The sequence below is a fragment of the Megascapheus bottae genome, chromosome 20 (genome assembly GCF_031878675.1).
Source record: "Megascapheus bottae isolate mThoBot1 chromosome 20, mThoBot2.hap1, whole genome shotgun sequence".
Lineage (NCBI taxonomy): Eukaryota > Metazoa > Chordata > Mammalia > Rodentia > Geomyidae > Megascapheus > Megascapheus bottae.
The window spans coordinates 37434967-37455751 of record NC_143528.1 but is presented as its reverse complement, the minus strand read 5'-3'; the positions used below and the strand labels follow the sequence as shown (position 1 = coordinate 37455751).

At 42.1% G+C, this 20785-nt stretch overlaps 1 protein-coding gene across 1 annotated transcript in view; it reads right to left on the bottom strand.

Moving 5' to 3' along the window:
- Cdca2 (cell division cycle associated 2) overlaps positions 1-20785 on the bottom strand; it is a 38453-nt gene that overhangs the window by 14918 nt on the left and 2750 nt on the right. The window contains exons 4-11 of the mRNA XM_090353730.1: positions 20217-20377; positions 14068-14194; positions 12506-12699; positions 10514-10598; positions 9499-9686; positions 7171-7255; positions 6006-6247; positions 3186-3261 (exon numbers count right to left, since the gene is read on the bottom strand). Coding sequence (XP_090209856.1) covers positions 3186-3261; positions 6006-6247; positions 7171-7255; positions 9499-9686; positions 10514-10598; positions 12506-12699; positions 14068-14194; positions 20217-20377 — 1158 coding nt within the window. The remainder of the gene's footprint in view (positions 1-3185; positions 3262-6005; positions 6248-7170; positions 7256-9498; positions 9687-10513; positions 10599-12505; positions 12700-14067; positions 14195-20216; positions 20378-20785) is intronic.

The window sequence follows — 20785 nt, the reverse complement described above, 5'->3', positions numbered from 1 at the left end:
GACATTTAAAGATGAAGTAATACCTATACTCTTGAAACTCTTCCAAGAAATAGAAGCAGAAGGAGCAATACCAAACTCATTTTATGAAGCTAATATTACTCTCATCCCCAAACCAGGGAAAGACACATCAAAAAAAGAGAACTAATGAATACAGATGCAAAACTCCTCAATAAAATACTAGGCAACAGAATCCAAAAACAAATTTAAAAAATTACACATTGCGGCTGGGAGTTTGGCCTAGTGGTACAGTGCTTGCCTAGCATGCATGAAGACCGGGGTTCAATTCCTCGGTACCACATACATAGAAAAAAGCCAGAATTGGTGCTGAGGCTCAAGTGGTAGAGCTCTAGCCTTGAGAAAGTCCAAGGACAGTGCTCAGGCCCTGAGCTCAAGCCCAGGACTGGCAAAAAAAATAAATAAATAAAATTACACATTGCTATAAAGTAGGCTTCATCCCACAGATGCAAGGCTGGTTAACGTAAATCAATCAATGTAATACATTACATCAATAGAGCTAAGGATAAGAATCATATGATAATTTCTCTGGATGCAGAGAAGGCATTTGACAAAATACAACATCCATTCATGTTGAAAGCACTAGAAAAAATAGGACTAAGAGGTACATTCCTTAAAATAATCAAAGCCATATATGACAAACCTACAGCCAATATACTAAATGATGAAAGACTGGAACCATTTACCTTAAAAATAGGAACTAGATAGGGATGCCCACTCTCTCCACTTCTCTTCAATATAGTGTTGGAACCCTTAGCCAGAGCAATAAGGTAAGAGAAGGACATCAAAGGGATGCACATAGGGAAAGAAGAAATTAAACTATCCCTATTCACAGATGACATGATCCTCTACATGAGTGACCCAACAAACTCCACTCCCAAACTCCTAGAATTAATAAACCACTTTAGCAAAGTGTTAGGATACAAAATTAACCTTCAAAAGTCAATATCCGGGCCGGGAGTTTGGCCTAGTGGTTAAAGTGCTTGCCTAGCATGCGCGAAGACCCACGTTCGATTCCTTGGTACCACATACATACAAAAAGCTGGAAGTGGTGCTGAGGCTCAAGTGGTAGAGCTCTAACCTTGAGAAAGTCCAAGGACAGTGCTCAGGCCCTGAGCTCAAGCCCAGGACTGGCAAAAAAAAAAAAAAAAAAAAATAGTCAATATCCTTCTTGTACACCAACAATACACAAACAGAAGGGCAAATCAAGAAAATGATCCCATTCGCAATAGCCCCCAAAAGAATAAAATACTTAGGAATTAACTTAACCAAAGATGTAAAGGAATTATTTAATGAAAACTATAAAAGCCTAACAAAAGAAATTAAAGAGGATACTAGGAAATGGAAAAACATCCTATGTTCATGGATAGGGAGAACCAACATAGTGAAAATGGCTATACTGCCAAAACTGATATACAAATTCAATGCAATCCCCATCAAAATCCCAAAGACATTCTTTATTGAAATAGAAGACACAATCCAAACGTTCATATAGAACAAGAAAAGTCCTAGAATAGCCAAAACAATTCTAGGCAAAAAGAGCAATGCTGGTGGTATTACAATACCAGACTTCAAACTCTATTACAGAGCCATAATAACAAAAACTGTTTGATATTGGCACAAAAATAGACTAGAAGATCAGTGGAACAGAAGATCCAGAAATAGAATCACATACCTATAGTCAACTTGTATTTGACAAAGGAGCCAAAGATATACAGTGGAACAAACACAGCCTATTCAATTATTAGTGCTGGCAAAACTGGGCAGCCACATGCAGAAAACTAAAAATTGATCCTAGCCTTTCACCATGCACAACCATTAACTCAAAATGGATCAAAGACCTCAATGTCAGACCGGAAACCGTGAAACTGCTACACGACAGAGTAGGAGAGACATTGGAACAAATAGACACAGGCAAAAAATTCCTGAACAGAATCCCAGGGTCACAACAGATTGGAGAGAGACTTGATAAATGGGGCTACCTAAATATAAAGTTTCTCCACAGATAAAAGCATAGCCACTAACGTAGAAAAACAGCCAACTAATTGGGAAAAGATATTTACCAATAATACATCAGACAAATGCTTAATATTCAAGTATCTACAGGGAACTCAAGAAACTAATCCCCTACCCCAAACCCAACAAACCATTCACTAAATGGGCAAGGGAACTAAAGAGAGACTTGTCAAAAGAAGAGATTAAAATGGCAGAAAAGCATATGAGAAAAATGCTCATCATCCATGGTCATAAAGGAAATGCAAATAAAAACAACCCTAAGATACCACCTTACTCCAAAAAGAATGGCCAAGATTTTGAAATCAGAAATGATAAATGCTGGTGGGGTTGTGGAGAAAAAAGAACCCTACTATACTGCTGGTGGGATTGTAAGCTAGTTCAGCCACTCTGGAAAGCAGTGTGGAGGTTTCTTAAAGAACTGAAAATTGACCTTCCCTATGATCTCACCATACCATTTCTGGGCATCTACCCTGAACATCATAACCCAAGATATGATATCAGCTATGTTCATCTCTGCACTACTCACAATAGCCAGGCGATGGAAACAATGCAGATGCCCTACTGCAGATGAATGGATACAGAAAATGTGGTATATATATACACAATGGAATTCTACATAGCCAATAGACAAAATAAAATAATGGCATTTGCAGGGAAGTGGATGAATCTAGAGTGAATTATGTTGAGTGAAACAAGTCAACACCAGAAGGCGCATGGTATCCTTAATATGTGGCCATTAGATCCAAACAGTACCAGTGACTGTATATAGAGATTCCCTTCTTGAATACTTGTTTGTTAAATACGTCATTTGAAACATGATGTAAAAATCAATGTTAACAAATTCTTAAATAAAAAAATATAGATCAAGGGGCTGGGAGTTTGGCCTAGTAGTTGAGTGTTTGCCTAGCATGCATGAAGACCCAGGTTCAATTCCTCGGTACCACATAGAAAAAAGCCAGAAGTGGTGGCTGTGGCTCAAATGGTAGAGCTCTAGCCTTGAGAAAGTCCAAGGACAGTGCTCAGGCCCTGAGCTCAAGCCCAAGACTGACAAAACAAAAAAAAAGAAAAAAGAAAAAGAAAACAAGATTATGGATCAAGTTTTACATAATGAAAATGACAGAAGGCAGATGTGTAGGATTTGAGATGATATTTACCTGAGACAGGCTCAGACGGTGAAGATTTATTAGGACTCAGAATAGGGAACGATGCCGGAAGTGGTTCTATGTTTTCCTAAAGAAATGGAAAAAAACAGCAGAAATTACATCTCTTTAAATTCAGTAGATACATAACATGAATTTTTACTCAGAATAAAAATGAAAAGGACCTAAAGAGAGGAGGAGGAGGGAAGGGAAGGAGGGAGAGAGGAAATAGCAAAACATTAAAAAGAAGTCCAAGCATAATTATATAATGCCGACTCTTCATCTCGCTAATAAAATGTTTATTGTCATTCATTAAAAAGAAAAACAAGTATTTATTGGAACATGAAAGTAACCAGATGGTTCTGCACCAATCCTGGGAGTCCTAGCTACTTGGGGGGCTGACACTGGGAGGATCCAAGTTTGAGGCCTGCCCAAGCCAAGAAAAGGATGACCCCTTCTCAACTTATACCGAGTTGCAGAGACTCACACTGCCAAGCTAGCTGGAAGGCTGCAGTTGCTGGCTGTGGTGGTGTGCCCCTGTCATCTCAGCCCCTATGGGAAGTCTACATAGGCTGACTGTAGTTCAGCTATGCACAGGCAGGAAGTGAGACTATATCCTAAAAGTAACACGTGAAAAACCAGGCTGGAATCAAGACTTGGTGGTAAAGCTTGAGCCTAGAGTTCAAAGCCCATACTCCCTAAACAAAAAAAACAAAAACAGTGAAGAGACGGATGCCAGTGGCTCACACCTGTAATCCTAGCTACTCAGGAAGCTCAGATCTGAGGATTGTGGTGCGGTGCCCAGCCCAGCCCAGCCCAGCCCAGCCCGGGCAGGAAAGTCTGTGAGACTCTCAGCCAGAAGTGGTGCTGTGGCTCTTATTTTAGAGCACTAGCCTTCAGTACAAAGAGGCTCTGGGATAACACTCAAGCCCTTAGTTCAAGCCCCAGGACTAACAAAAGCAAAAAAAAAAACAAAACAAAACAGTGAAGTAACTATGATAAGCCACTGCTAAGGTGCTTTTCTGGGGAGGAGGGCTTTTTGGAGGCCCTGGGACTTGAGCCCAGGACTTTGTGCTTAACGGTAAGGCAGGCACATGTCGACCAGTCATACTCCCCACCCCTGCTGTGTTGTTTTGGGGGTTTCTTATTTACCTGGGACTATGACCCTTTCATCACCACAAAATTATAAATTATGTTTTCATTATATGAAAAAAAATCCCGTGGTCTAACTATAACCACGTAAAAATCTATTACAAAACACGTCCTGGTAACACTGTGTAAGTACTGAGGAACATTAAGGCAAAATGGCAGTATAAACAGAACAAATGTCACCCAAACAAGTGCCACAGAAACAGGAGCGAATCTGTCTTCCAGAGATTAAAAGAAAAACAAAAAGAATGCTGGATTTTGTCACATGTGTGTCAGCATCTCAAGAGATCTCCTGCCTTGGTGCGCGCTAACCTGGTAAACTATACTCTTCACACACAGAACTGAGTTTCACCCCTGGGTTAAATCTTTTTAGGCCACAATTTTAAGGACTATGGTTTTCTTGTACTGTTTGTCAGGTGTCCTTCAGGTGAGTGCTGGAATCAACACCTCCAAGGCATGTCTACACCCCTCCCAAGCGTTTAGAGAATGTGTACACATCAGTCCACTGGCAACCTACTTACATGTTTGGGAGGGAGCTGTCAGGAAAACTGTCAGCAGCTCATTTTGTGGGAAGATTTTAGTGACTTCAACTGCTCTACTTGGAGGAACTAGTGAGACAATTCATCTCTCCTGAAGGCAGATCTGTCTGCTGAGGAACGCGGCTGTTGACCTCATCTGCACATGGATCACCACCATGTCCCCTTACTGAACTTAATGGATCCTACCCGAGGATGTAGTTGTGCCAGCCGTCTTTCCTTATATTAGAAACTGTTCTCCCTTTCTTCCCCTGATTAGTTTGGTTAAAAGAATGTTCATCTTTTTCATCTTAGCAAACCCAGAAATTTATATAGGATTTCAGCCTAAGAAAATTGCTCTTTCACACTTTGATCCCTCTTATAATTTACAGTGTGGTTAGTTTCAGTACTTTCCCTCAGTGACTCTGAAAGTAATGGTATGTCTTGGCATCAATAACACTTAGGTTCCATGAAATACGCCATGTGCAATGTGACATCCAAGTATTATTAATAGGGAAACCAGGAAACAAAGAAATTGCTGTTTACAATATGGCATTCATATAGTTTATCTCATAAGTTCAAAGCGTAATTTTTTAATTGCTGACCTTTTTGGGGGGGAGGGGAGAGAGTGTGCAGAAGTGATGATTGAACTCAGGACCTTGTTCTTGACAGGCAGGCATTCTACCACTTGATTCATGCCTCCAGCCCTTTTGGTTATTTTTGGGTAGGGTCTTGTGTTAGGCCCTGGCTTCCCTGAGCACCCCTTGTATCTGGAATAACATGCACATTTTAACTGTACACAGCCTACTGCTTGAAATGGAGTCTCTTGAACTTCTTTTTGCCTGGACTAATCTCAAAGCACAATCCCCTGATCCCTGCCTCCAAACAGCTAGAATTATACACTTGAGCCACGTGTGAAGAAGCTGTCTTTCCCCTACTCCCTCCTCTTTCAAGCCCTCCCTCTCTCCTCCCCTGGCTGACAGCTGGTGGAGAAGCCCCTTTGCCGCCAGGATGCTGCTCTGCCCTAACACAGGGGTCATGACACCTCTGAAACCACGAGCCAAAAGTAATGTCTCCTTCCTCAGCTCAGTCAGGTGTTCTACCACAGTCACAGTCAACGCTCATGTCCCAACAGGTACAGCGGGATGCAGCTCTAATGTATCCCACTCACAAGATTCTCCTCCTTGTCATTGAAATTGGGCTGAAGTAACTGCTCAGGAAGTGGTGACTGCTCGGGGTACTGGGGGCCAACAGTGCTCAAGTCCTTCTGACGGACAGGTGTGCCTCCTTTACGCAGCGGAGTATTTGCTGGCAAAGACTCATCGAACACCTCAGGGCTGAGGTCCTCTCCGAAGGTCACTCTTTTCCTCTTCCTCGCAGTGACTGGGGCCAGCACCTTACAAGTGTCTTCACCTTCAACAGGTAGGAAAAGTAAAAAATGCCAAAACATGAAGCTGCATTTCTTATCTAAAAGGGAATACACTGACCAGATGCCAGTGTTTCACATCTGTAATCTTAGCTACTCAGGAGGCTGAGATCTGAGGACCTCAGTTCAAAGCCAGCCCAGGCAGGGAAGCCCATTAAATTCTTATTTCCAATTAACCACCAAAAAGCTGGAAGTGGGGCTCTGGACCCACTGGTAGAGCTTCAGCTTTGAGTGAAAATAGCCCATCATCAAAAATAAGTAAAAGGCATATACTAGAATATTGGAACATGATATATTCAGCTATTACTGGTATGACAAGAATGTATAGAACAAATTCAAAAAAAAAGAAAAAAGAGAAGCGTATTTCCAGTGAAAACATGGCCTAGATTTTAAAGTAAAAACTTGCCTATCTGCAAAGTCTACAAAATAGGAATGCAATGTTGTTTACAAGTTCTTCCAGGAGGTTAAGGATGAAAGATTTTATTTTTGGTGGTGGGGGGAGGATCACGGGTATGCTAGGCGGGTGCTCTACCATTTAGACACATTCTAAATCCCAGACCAGTTCTGAGACCCCAGTCATTCTACTTGCGCCAACAGCTCTTCATTCCCATGGAACAAAAGGTGCAGCATTGCACTAATGGATCACTAAAACCTGACACATCACATCCAGCCCCAGTCCTGGGGCTTTATTAAACTCAGGGCCTGGGCACTGTCCTCGGACACTTTTTGCCCAAGGCTAACACTCTGCCACTTGAGCCACGGTACCACTTCTGGCTTTCTCTGTGTATGTGGTACTAGGGAATCGAACCCAGGGCTTCGTACATGCTAGGTGAGCATGCTACCACTAGGCCATGCTCCTGGTCCCACATCCAGTTTTACTATCTGAAAATCAATTTAAGAAATGTTCTACCTGCTTTTTGTTCTTTGCAGCAGTTTGAAGAACTGGAGATAAAGCATGGATGCGGTCCATGGTTGCAGAGGCTGTGGTGGTGTTCCTAAATAAGACAGTAAGAATGGAGAGCCTGATGTTTTCCTGCAAGGCAGACAGGTGCTGGAGCACTCAAGATGACCTTTAGTCTCATCATCATCCCGACGTAAAGACCACAGTCTCAGGACAGGGGGCTTGCGCCACATACTACTATAAACACATGCAGGAACAGACACACATGTGTAGGACTCAACTGCATAAAGAATGCTACAGTCAGGGGTGCGTTCCCAAGGTGGAACCCCTTGAACAATTAGCAGACAGGTGAGCAAAATGAATGCCAGGAAGCTGAAACATGTCCTGTCTGAGGACATGGAGGGTTAAGGGGAAAGGGAAGGAAGAACGGAGAGTGGAAGGGTGGGTAAATACAGTCAGTACTCAACATTCACAGTGAAAATGAACCAGAGGATTTAAGGGCTGGATAAGGCTGGGACAGATGTGTGTGCATGCGCGTAGTGACAGAAGGAACAACATAGATCAAGACGTATTATATTCACAAACTGACATGTTGAACTAAAAGCCCTCTGTATATCTACTGAAGATAATTTTAAAAATTATACTATGAAATGACTTGATAAAAGACATTCATTTTAGTAGAGTAGCTAGAAGGAACTGAGTAGGTCTATAATGTAAATAAATAAGAGCTATCATTTTAAAAAATAGCCTGAGGTATGGACATGGTACTAGAAATATAAACATAACTACATAGACATAAACATTTATGACCTCTATAGACATAATGTTTTATTACATAGATTAATATGTATCTATAACATACAAACCCTCAGCCTAATTTTAATTATGTTCTAAAAATCTAAGTGCCAGTGATTGTATATAGATTCCCTTCTTGAATACTTGTTTGTTATATACGTCATTTGAAATATGATGTAAAAATCAATGTTAATAAATTCTTTAATTAAAAAAAAAATAGCCTGACAAGAAGCTGGTGGCTCACTCCTGTAATCCTAGCTACTCAGGAGGCTGAGATCTGAGGATCCTGGTAGACTGGGCAGGGAAGTCTGAGACTCTTACCTCCAATCAACTACCAGAAAACCAGAAGAGGCACTGTGGCTCAAAATAGTAGAGCATTAGCCTTGGGTATGAGGAGGCTCAGGGAGGACAGTGCCCAGGCCCAGAGTTCAAGCCCCTAAGCCACAATAAATAAATAAATGCATACATAAATACATACATACATACATATATACATATATACATATATGAATAGCCTGAGTTGTAAGTATTACTCTAAAATAACAAAAACAAAACCAGGCAGGCTTTCAACTAAAATCGTGCAGATCTGTGTCCTGAGTTGCTAGGGCTACAAACACGAGACACTCCAGTCCACTCTAAGTAACTCTCATCCCCACATTCCTCCTCCCACCTCAGTCCTTGTCCTCATCACCTAGCTTCCCCTACAATAGAACCTGCTCAAGGCACAGTCCTGCCCACAGCCACGTCCTTAGTAACAGCTATGTCCCGAGCCAGTCAGCTTCCTGACCAGGATATGAGAAAAACTTACACAACATACAACAATCACATTCAGATTTATTTTTCATCAAAACTACTGAAGGAGTCCATAAATAACACCAACTTTGTTAACCAACCAATGTTACACAACCAGTATCAATATCCCTTAGTAGTTTATTGACTCGGTTGTCAATGTCTTCCTATGATTCTAGCGGTACAACTTGCAGTTTGTTATGTCATTAAGATGTCAAGTAAGAGAAAATAAACACAAGACTTCATAAGCTGTGCTGGAGGAATTAAGGATCCAAATAAGCTCTTCAACCCACATAAAGTTATAAAAGAAACATTCAAAATAGCAACTATCGGTTATCTACATATCAGGGATGGGCAGCCTTTGGGTATTTATGGCATCATTCATGGGTTACACAATATGGTTTCAGGCCAGCCTGGGCAAAAAAAAGTTTGCAAGACTTTCTCCTGATGGAAGATGCAGGGCGTGGAGACTTACACCTGTCATCCTGGAGGCAGCAGGAAGAATAAGACAAAAAGACAACAGTCCCAGTGCACGCCCAGGTAAAATGCAAAACCTCAAAATGGCCAGTGTAAAGACAGGGGCAGAGGCATAGCTCAGAGACCGAGCAACCCTCCTGGCAAGCCAGAGGCTGACCTCAGACCACACACCGCAAAACTGAAGAATACAAGAAGCAAACAGGAAAAGAACAAGCAGGAAAAGAAGAAGGGAACAGACCCTTCTACACTACCCTTTAGAAAAAGGGATCTTCCTACCTGCCAGCTCTCTGGAAGTTGATTCGAGGGAGGTTTCTTCAACACAGAACGAAGCACAAAGGACTCGGACAGTGGAGACACTGGCATCGTGGGTGACGTGATGTTTGGGTGCAAGTGGGCACGCACTCCCCCAATAAGCACATCTAGCGGGATGGCATCAGCCTCCTGGCAGTCAGCAACCGCAAGACCTTCGAGATAAAAGCCATCAAGGTGAGACACAGAAGACACCCAAGCCTGCTTGGTGTGTGCAAAGGTGATCATGTGATTATTAAGACATTCAGCGGGTGGATATTTGGAAGACTGTGGTTTGAGACCAGCTTGGGCAAAAGTTTAGCACCTCATTATAATAAACACGCCCAGTATGGAGCTGACAGCATGCCTGTAGACCAGCTACATGGGCAGCCTCAGGAGGAGGACCGGGGCTGAGGCCTGCCTGGGAAAAGAGTACCAGACTACTTCAAAAGTAATGTGAAGGGGGCTGGAGGTGTGGTTAGAGTGGTAGAACACCTGCTTAGCAAGGGCAAAGCCCTGAATTCACTCCTTGTTTGGATTCTATTTGATGGTTTAAAGCAAAGCTGTACATCTATGGCATTACAATGAAGCAAATACAATACATGAACAACTACAAAATGCTGTAGGAGCTGTGGAGTGGTGGGCTTCAGCTACAGCTGTCCATTTCTGTATTTTATGTAAAACTGTACAGTACAATCTGGAAGAAGATGGTAATGCAATCGCATATAATAAACTTATATAAATAAAAGAATTGTGTATTTGAAAATGGGAAGGTAAGGGAAAAACAAGAGGAGTGGGAGGGGGTGGGAAGAGGAAAAGTGGGAGAAAAAAATGGGAAGGGGTAACAATGCTCAAGAAGTAATGTACTACATGATAAATGTAACTGTAACCCCTTTGAATATCACCCCAACAATAAAATAAACCTCGTTACTGTCCCCCAATTTTAGTATATGGCCACACTAACTTCAAATGTCACTTGCACTAAGGGAGAGGATACACTTACCATTTGAAGCCTCTGTGAGCTCTGGAACAGAAATGGACTCTTCAACCACAAAGCCAGACTGGGGAAAACCAAGGTCAGATGACTTCTGGGGAAGAAACATTTAAGAGTAAATTAGTGGCTCAGAGAGGTAGCACAAGCTACTTAGGAGGTAGAAATCAAGAGAAGGGTGGTTCATGGCCAGCTTGGTCCTCAACCAACCATTTGAGCACAGTATGCATACCTAGTGGTCCCAGTTATTGGGAGAACAGGTAAGAAGATCTCTGTCTAAGCTCAGACCCTATCTGAGAAATGACTAAAGCCAAGAGCCTGGGCCTAGGTGCAAGTAGTAGAGTACTTTCAACGGGTGTGAGGCCCTGAATTCAAATTCCAGTATTGTACACACATGCATACACATACAGACAGACAGACAGACAGACACACACACACACACACACACACACACACACCGAGTACTGTATCTTATTACTTACATTATGACTAGTATCTGAATGCAGAATCAAGTAAGCATTATGAATTATATGGAACTCTTCCAGTAAGCAAGAGTCTACAGTGATTTAACAATGGACTATTCATCCTTATTGTACCCTAAATATCCCCACCAAAAGTTTAGCCCTCAAGAAAGTTCAGAGGACACACTTTTGTTTCCTGTTGGAAGCCGAGAAAGCTGTGTTATCTGCTTATCTACTGAACAACAAATTCCCAAGGTAAAGGCAAATATTACATAAGGACTAAGCAAACATGAAAAGAGAATAGCTAGGAGAGAAAACCTGTTCACATCAACCCTGCAATTATTTCTGCATTATGCTGTGCCTCTAGCCAATCCAAGTTCTGATGACAATTACTATTGCTTCAGTCAGATGTTGACTTTATATTAAGCTGAACATAGTAAGGGGAGCAACTTGGAGACACAAAAGAAACCTACTAGATCTAGGAATCTCTACTGACTGACAAGCATGCACTAAGCCAAGTGATGAGCTGGGTGGAGTGACAGAGCAGGCAGAGAAAAGCTCTAGCTGTGATGTGGCAGTTGCGTCCTCCCAAAAAGAAAATGAGAAGCTCCTGGAAAAAACTAAAACCAAGAGCACAAAACAACTGAAGGCACTCATACTTGCATGATGGCCAATGAACTTCAGTAGAGGTAATTCCTCCTGCCCTAGGAAAACATGAGCCTTTGTCCTTTAAGAATGTTGGCAGGAAAAAAAAAAAAAAGAATGTTGGCAGGACTCGGTGGTTATAGGCCAAAAAACTCCACAAGTCTACCTCAAAGAAGTGAGCAGAACAAAAGGAATGGCTGAATAGCAATTTGCTTCCTGACCAGTCTCAAGCAAGACAGGGTTCGCAAGTAAAAGTACAAGACGATGACAGACAGACAGATACACACAATCTCCATGCACTTACTACCACAGGAAGCTGTAGTCCATGCTTAAATTGTCTGTCTGTATGCCCAAAACACAAAAAGCTGCTTGACTGAGGAGTCAAGTATTGGCTGCTCACACTTGTAATTCCAGCAACTCAGGAGGCTGAGACCTGAGGGGCTCAGTTGAAAGCCAGCCCAGAAAGACAAATCTTCAAGATTCTTATTTCTAATTAAGAGGCAAAAAGCCAAAGTGGGAGACATGGCTCTAATGGTAGAGCACTGGCTGTGAATGAGAAAGTCAAGTGAGAGCAAGAGATCCTGAGTGCAAGCCTCAGTACTTATACAAACAGTAACTACAACAACAACAACAAAAGAACTTGCTGGAAGACACACCCAAATCATCCCTTCGTGCAGAAGACACCAGGGCTGGCTTCCCACAGTGGCCAAAAGCAGCCCACCTATTAAAACTGAGCCTTGTAACAATCAAATTAGCACATAGGAAACACACTGGCGATTTAAAGCCCCAGTGAGTGGGACTGAACAAAGGACTATGACTGAGGAAAGGCCCTGGCCTGGCAGTCTTCAAACTGCCTCTGAGCCCGGTGTGTGTGTCTAGTGGGGAAGGTGTGGCTCACCTCAGGACCATCAGCAGCGGTGCCCAGAGCACGCGGCCCGGGGGCGCCAGCAGTCAACGCCTGCACATCCATCACTTTTCCCTCCACAGTGCTGAAAGGGTGGGTGGACTTGCTCTGTGAGGATAGTCTCCGACGTTTGGATGAGTTCGTAGAGGACCCACACTGCTGATACTCACCAAGGCCTTCCTTTCCAGCTACTCATAGAAAACAGACACAAATGAGATAGGAATGTAAATTTCTCCCCTGCCCCATACTTTTTTTTGTATGTATGCTGGTACTGGGACTTGAACTTAGGGCCTCACGCTCTCATGTGGCTATTTTTGCTTAATTTAAGTCTGGTGCTCTCCCACTTGAGCCACAGCTCCACTTCTGGTTTTCTGTTGGTTAAGTCAGCCCAGGTGGACTTTGGACATGACCCTTAAATCTCAGACTCCTGGGTAGCTAGGATTATATGCATGAGCCACCAGCACCTGGTAGTATTTTCACTTAGTGTATTATTTTAATATCTTGTGTATTATAATACTTTTATGACAATTCTGTATGTCTGAAGATCTGTTTATCACTCAAAAAGGAAATAGGAGTGAAAGAAAAAAGAATATGACTACCAAAAAGATAAACTTGCTGTGAAGCCTTTCATTTTGAACATTGTAAAGGGAGTGGTTATGATCTAATAGTGTTCTGTTTTGAATTTTTGTGGAAAAAATACAATTGTAATATGCTTTAGTTCTTCCTACTGACAAAAATGGGAATTTAGCATCTATAGAATTATAGAGACAGAGGTTACAAATGTAAAACCCAGACAACAATTCAAATAAGCAAGTTATAGTCTATAAAAACAAATTGGGAAGACAGTTTGAGAAGTGATACAGAATTTTTTGGGAACCTCAAAGGTTAAAGTTCTAGAGGAATGGTTATAATGATCTCAGTTAAGACAAAGATTGTCAAGTCTTGATACCTAAAAGTGTTTTGTGACTGAAAAATTCAGAAAGCGACTGAAAAGTAACATAATAATCTTAGAGATGCAGTCGGGAATATAGCAGACTACTCTGCTATCAAGCTGAATATATTGTGGACAATGTCCAGAACTGGGTATCTGGTACTCACATAACTATTTGCTAAACAACAATAATTCCATAAAAGTCAAGGATTGAACATGCAGATTTTGCCAAATGCCCTGTGCAAAAGCTGAAGTGATCTAGTTAACTCCAAGTGCTTCAAATTTGAAACTTAATTGTGACAATGTTGCAATGAAACCTTAGGAGGCCAATCTCACAGTGGTCAAGACAAACCAGATGGTATCTGGGTGGTATACTTGTTCAGCATGCCCAGGCCTTGTGCTCTATCCTCAGATCAGAGAAACGAGAAATGAACATTTATACATGCAATGTCTTGAATTTTAAATGTGAGGGTCCATGTACAGACACAACTGTTTTCTAGAAGAATCTTGCACATTATGAAACTAAGCTTTTCTCATGTTCCAGAAGCTTGAATTTCTAAACACAAATGTCAGCCTAAAGGAAGTCTTTCCACTCACTCACTCACACCTGCTGTCTCACACCCACCTTCTGACTCTGAGAATTCTGGACAATGAGCCATTTTCTTGTTTTCCTTTATGGGGTGAAAAGCTGACCGGAAAGCAGATATTCGCTCTCTTAAAGAACTAACATTTCGATAAGGTCCAGGGCTACCCTGTGAAGGGACAGAAACATAAAGGTTTTTACAAATCCAACAGTTTCTGTGTTCTAGACCTAACACCACCAAACTCAATACACAAAGGCTTTCTGAAGATAAGTGGTGATAAAGCCATGCAACACACTTCTTGTGTGGACATTTGCCTATGCTGTAAGGGTGGGCGTGGCCCCTCTGCTCCTCCCTAGTTTTCAAAACCAGAGAAAGAGAGCTTAGCAGTGCACATGTAGCCTTACACTGGCTATCACTGTGAGGAATGCGCCCAGGGACCACGCATGTTCAAAGCAGCCTGGGACTGGCAGGCAAAAGAAAGACATTATTCCCCTGTGATTTGCAGATGAACAACTTTCAGGCAACACCGAATCCCAGAGATGGACAAGAAGGTTCGATAGAAGGAAACTGCCCACTCGTGAATTTTATCACAGAATGTGTTCAAATCATCTACTAAAAGTCATCTGAGTGACACCTTTTGTTGCACGTAGGAGCCAGGGAAATCACTTCTGTGGGGGCAGGAAATCAGTCATTCATGTGGGGTAAATCCAAGGCCTCTCTGGAAACCCTGGTAACCAGATTCTAGGCAAAGATTACTCACTAAAATGAATCTTACTATACTAGCAGAAAAGAAGCATTAAATAATGGCAAGTTATTACAAATTATAATATAACATTTTAGAGTTCAGTGCATTCATCTCATCCATTCAGAAAAGAAAAGATAGTTCTAGGCCAGCCCAGGCAAAGAGTTAGCAAGTCTCATATCAAAAACAAGCCCAGCATGGTAGCACATGGCTGTAATCCCAGCTGCTTAGGAAGGGAAGGGCAGGGAAGGAGCTCCTGATCCAAGACTGGCCAGTGTGATATGTGTAAGACTATCTGAAAACCAAACTCTAAGCCAAAAGAACTGGGGTGTGGCTCAGGGGGTAGAGGACCTGCTTAGTAGGCACTAGCAGAGCCTGAGTTCAAGTATCAATACTTCCAAGAAACAAAGTTCAGTTCATACAAAAACAAATTTCTGATTTCTCTTCCATTACTACACTGATATTCCCACTGACAAAGAGAAGGAGGGGCCGTGTTTAAATTTTCACCTCCATAAAAGTTACATTTACCTTCTTTTCAGATATCAGATGGAGAAAAAGCAGTTAAAGTCTTGAAGACATGCTTGATGATATGTTCATCTACTTCACTCTATTCCCAGTTAAATATGCTCAGGAAAAAAAACTTTCTATGACATAACAGTGCACTTAACATTCAGACCCGCGTGATGATGTAAACATTTATGACATAAACAGCATGCAGCCTTCACAAACGGCTCTCTGACAGAGGAAAGCCCTCTCAGAGGCACAAACTACCTTGGAGGGGGTTTCCTTATTCTCTGATCAGATTTTGGAATGGCGGGTTAAGGTCCTTGGAACTTGAGCACTTTAAAATGCTGTTTAGTACAGGACACTAAAATTCTCTAGTCAAGATTATTTTCTCAACCAAGACAGGTGGGGGGTGTTGGGGGCAGGGTAATGGGTACCAAGACATGTGAAAGGGTATCAATGTATGTGAATTAATGCACCTTCTATCTGGCAAATATCATGTAACCCTTTTACTAATTACAATAAAAAAAAAATCAAAAAAAAAAAAAAGATTATTTTCTCCACAGGGCAGCAGAAATAAAGCCCAACTGTGGAAACAGGCCGCCGCAGAAACTCCGGGGAAGGGAACCAGAGCCAGTCAGAACAGGCCAGGGGTTCTGCATGTTTTATGGAGGGGCGGGCGCTGGCCAGGACAGGAGCCAGGGGCTCCGAGAAGGACCCGAGGAAAGAAGATAAGCCAACTTCAAAGGAAAACCCAGTTCAGAATAACACACAGGGACCAATAATACATCATGTAAGAAGAAAGCCCATCTGGAGAGAATGAGAAGCATGAGATGGACGAATTGGGAAGGAAGACTCATTCTGCATAGTTCACTTCGGGAAGCCAGTAGCGAATGCCTGACATGGAAAGAGGAGGAAACAGCAGCACAACTGCCAATAAGACACAAGGAAGCAAATATCAGCGCCATCAGCCACAAACACTAAAATGAGAGCCTTGGCAAAGGAAAAATGGAGAAAGTCACCACTAAACTGATCCTATAAAAATAACTAGCCCAACAGGACTAGCTGATCTTCTATTTTTATTGATGTAAACTTGTAAAAATCTAAAATCACCTCTGGTAACAACTCTGGTCTGAAGATGATAGAAATGAGAAGTCTAGGAGCCAGGAGCGTGGTCTAGTGGCAGAGCACTAGCCATGAGCAGAAAGTGTCCAAGGTCAGTGCCCAGGCCCTCAGTTCAAGGCCCAGGACTGGCAATAAACAAATAAATGAGAAGACTAAACCAAAGAGGGGAAAAAAAGTTACTTAGTAACTACCAGAAAAACAACATTCATGGAAGAATGGAAAATTAACCATAACATACCTACACAGGACTTTGAGAAATACTTACAGAGTTAAATAATGTACACTAAGTCCTAATTTGAAAATAAAGGTTTCCCCCACCCCACCCCCCAAAAAACCAATTGGTTCTATCAGAAAGCTAGCAAATGGGCAGATATATGATATAGCAAAATCCTGGTTTGTTTTCATTTTTAAAGTGTAAAGCCCACTATCATGTCCTAGGAACTGCATAAGCACATTGTACCTTGTCACTTATGCTAGATTTAACTGTAAAGACTTGCTGGTAAAGCATCACCTTTATTTTGCATGTGAGGAAACTGAGACAGAGGATATCAGCAGCTAGCCTCAACCCTCAAGTAGTAATAAGACTAAGCATCAAACCAAAGCAATAGCTCCAGCCTCTCTGCTCTGGGCTACCACACAGCAGATACTAGCAATATTTTCTGTTAACAATTACTGAGGGAGCTGGATGCAGTGGCTCACGCCTATAATCCTAGCTACTCGGGAGGCTGAGATTTGAGGATCTCAATTCAAATCTAGCCGGGGCACAAAAAGACTGTGAAACTCTTATCTCCAATTACCTCCAGAAAACTGGAAATGGAGCTATGGCTCAATGTGATAAGAGTGGTAGCTCTGAGCTGAAGAGCTCAGGGACAGTGTCCAGGCCCAGAGTTCAAGCCCCATCTCAAAAAAAAAGAAAAAAAAAAGTGAGGGAAAGAAATGGGAACAAAAACATAAGAAGGGGTATCAATGTGTGACAAGTAATGCACCTACTATCTGGCGAATGTAACTGTAATCCCTCTATACATTACAAAAAAAAATTACTGAGAGGGATGGGACAAATGAGAGGGATGCTACCGATCAAGACGTACTGTACTTCTCTTTGTACAACTACTTAAAGAGAATTTTTTATTCGACAACTTTGAGGCCTGAACTCAAGGTCTGACCACTGTCCTTGGACGTTCTCAAGGCTGGAACTCTACCACGGGAGCCACGGTACCATTCCAGCTTTTCCTATATATGTGGTTCTGAGGAAGCGCACCCGGGTCTTCAACCATGCTAGGCAAGCTCTCTACCACTAGGCCAAACCCTGGCCAATCCTGGGGCTTGGAGTCAGGGCCGGGCACTGTCACACATTCCTCAAGGCTAGCGCTCTACCACTTGAGACACAGCACCACTTTTGGCTTTTTCTATGTATGTGGTACTGAGGAATCGAATCCCCGTCTTCATGCATGCTAGGCAAGCACTCTACCAAAGGCCACTATTCTCCTGGCCCTGTAAAGAGAATTTTTTTAGTCACCTTCCTTCTCACAAAAAACAAAAACAAAACAAAAATTATTGACTACAACAAAGACTACGTATGTTGCTATGTCTCCTAAGTCTCTTCAGAATTATGAATATCCTTCTGTAACTAAACTAGCCCAACAAAATTCTGTGTGTTTCAGTACTGGAGTATGAAGTCAAAGAGTTGTGCTTGGCAAAGCGGGTGCTTGCCACTTAAGCCACACCCCCAGCTCTATTTGCTTTGGAAGAGGGTCTCAATTTTTGGTAGGGTAATTCTGGAATCTTAAGTCTCCCAATCCTAGCCTTATTCATGGCCGGGATGACACGAGTGCATCACTGTGCCCAGCTCAACTAAGATTTCATAAAGGCTAGCTGCAATGTCAAGAAATCCTACCATCAGTGCACCTTTCACACTGCTCTGTTACAGTCTATTAGGCTACATTGAATGTGAGGCTTGTAATTGTCCAGCACACACAGGGGAAAATATCTGTTCGTTATGTTATACAGCTCTTCCAAATCTTGGCACTTTTTATTAGGCAGTCTCGAAGTATTACAGTAATAACACCATTGATTAATCACAAAGTCTATCGGGGAGTTGTCAAACTCACATGATTTCTAAAGTTTCAAAATCCTTTAGAAAATGCAAATTTTCTTGTTGGCAAGAAATATTTGTAGATGTGATAGATTTACTCTTCATTTAGAGAAAATAACAGTCACATTTCTATCTTACTAGCCATGATTTGTCAGTTGCTCTTTCGGATAAAAATGATTCTCCATGAGAACGAAATAGCTAGTTCAACACATAGTTCCATTACCTGAGAAGGTTCTAGAACTCCCAGCACACTTTTTCATGTGCTTCTAAAGTGCTGGATGAGGTCTTCCTCACTTCACAGAATACTCAAGGGCTAGGGCTAGGATGGGTCTACAAAACTGACCATTTTTGGTGTATTAGGGACACGCAGTGAAGCTGACATTTCCTGAGAAGGCCTTAGTTTTATACCACAGCCTGGCCTCAAACTAAGGCCAGCAGCAACTTTACTCAGCATTAGGAATCATAGGTATTGCATCTTGGACATAAATATCAACATTATGAAAGAAAAGCACCTGCTGATTTAGTAATATTAAAAATATTTGGACTTCATGGACTTTCAGGAACTCCAAGGGTCCCTTTCATTGCCTGAAAAATGTGTGTGTGTGTGTGCATGTATGTCCTGAACTTGGGGCCTGGGCACTGACACTGAGCTTTTTCTGCTCAAGGCTGGTACTCTTGTCACTGGAGCCACAACTCCAGTTCCAGGTTTTTGTGGTTAACTGAAATTTAGAGTCTCATGGACTTTCCTGCCCAGGCTGACATCAAATCGCACATCTTCACATCTCAGCCTCCTGAGGTGTTACAGGTTAGGGTTACAGGTATGAGTTACGAATGCCCAGTTTTGTTTTCTTTCTTTCTTTTTTTGAACTGCCTGAAAAACTTTCAATAACTACTGTTCCATACTAGATAAAGAAAAAAAGGAAAGAGGCAATGTGTATACATTACTTTTAATAAGAAATCCAATACATAAAACTATGTCCCTCACATAAGAAAGGTATCCTAGGGGTATATGTCTTTCACAACACAATATGCACACTATGGACTATTTATTTCTTGTTAGGTACATTTATTATTTTGATTTAAAATTTGGAAAAAGTATCAAAATTTATCTTTATCAGCAGATAAGCAATTTGTTCCTTTCTACACAGCTATTCAAGGACATCTGGTCCTAGAGAACCATTGTCCCTTACACACCAACAGACAGTTGTCATAAAATATTATAAACCCTAGCAGGGTGCCAATGGCTCATGCCTAAAACCCTACCTATTCAGGAGGCTGAGATCTGAATATTATGGTTTGAAGCCAGCCTGGGCAGGAAAAGTCCATGAGCCTCTTATCGAAAATTAACTACAAAAAGCTAAAAGTGGAACCGTGGTTCAAGTGGTAGAGTGCTAAGCCTTGAACACAAAAGCTAGGCCCAGAGTTCAAACCTCCAGACTGGTGGGGGAGAGGAAAGGGTAAAAATGCACCAAAGATAAGCTACTAAAGTAAAACAGTGCCTCTCCTGGTGCTATAAATATTAACATTAGAAAGTTGGCAAAATAAAAAGAGGTCTCCCGTTACCACAGGCATACTCAACCTCATCAAGCACAATTAACTCACCCTCTACACACCGACAACAGGCTCGCCAGATCCGAATCAGGTAAAGACGTACCCAGAGGCAGCACCCTACCGGAGAGCTTAACGAAGTAAAGTGGTGACACAGCAGAATTCACGAGAGGACTGACCTGGAAAGGGGAGGACCAGGATTTCTCCAGTGGAGACTTCTCTGCATTCTTCAAGTTCCGCTGCTGAGTAATGAAGCGGATCAGGTGGTTTGTTTCAGGAGAGCCCCGGGTTCCCACGGCAGAACGCCGTCTGAACTTCTTCAGATAGGGCGATGACTTCCCTGTAACAAAGCTTGCTTATGAATTAGAACGATACAAAGCAATCTGGAGCAATCACGTCCAGTGCCAGTGATGCAGCAGCCCCAGAGAAAGCAAAATAAACAACACATGCTATGGACAACTGAGGAGGGTGGCAAGGTAGTTTGAACATCAGCAGGGCACAGGGATGGTGTGTGTTGTCCTGAATTAACCTGTGTTGCTAGAATGCCAGCACCTGCTCATAGGTCTTAATAAAGCTGTTGACTAAATACACAGAAACATTCCCATTATCTTTTATTTTTGTGCCATATTTTCTGCACAAAGAATTAGATAATGAGGGCCTGGGAGCGTGGCCTAGTGGTAGAGCACTTGCCTAGCATGCACGAAGCCCTGGGTTTGATTTCTCTGGACCATATACACAGAAAAGGCCA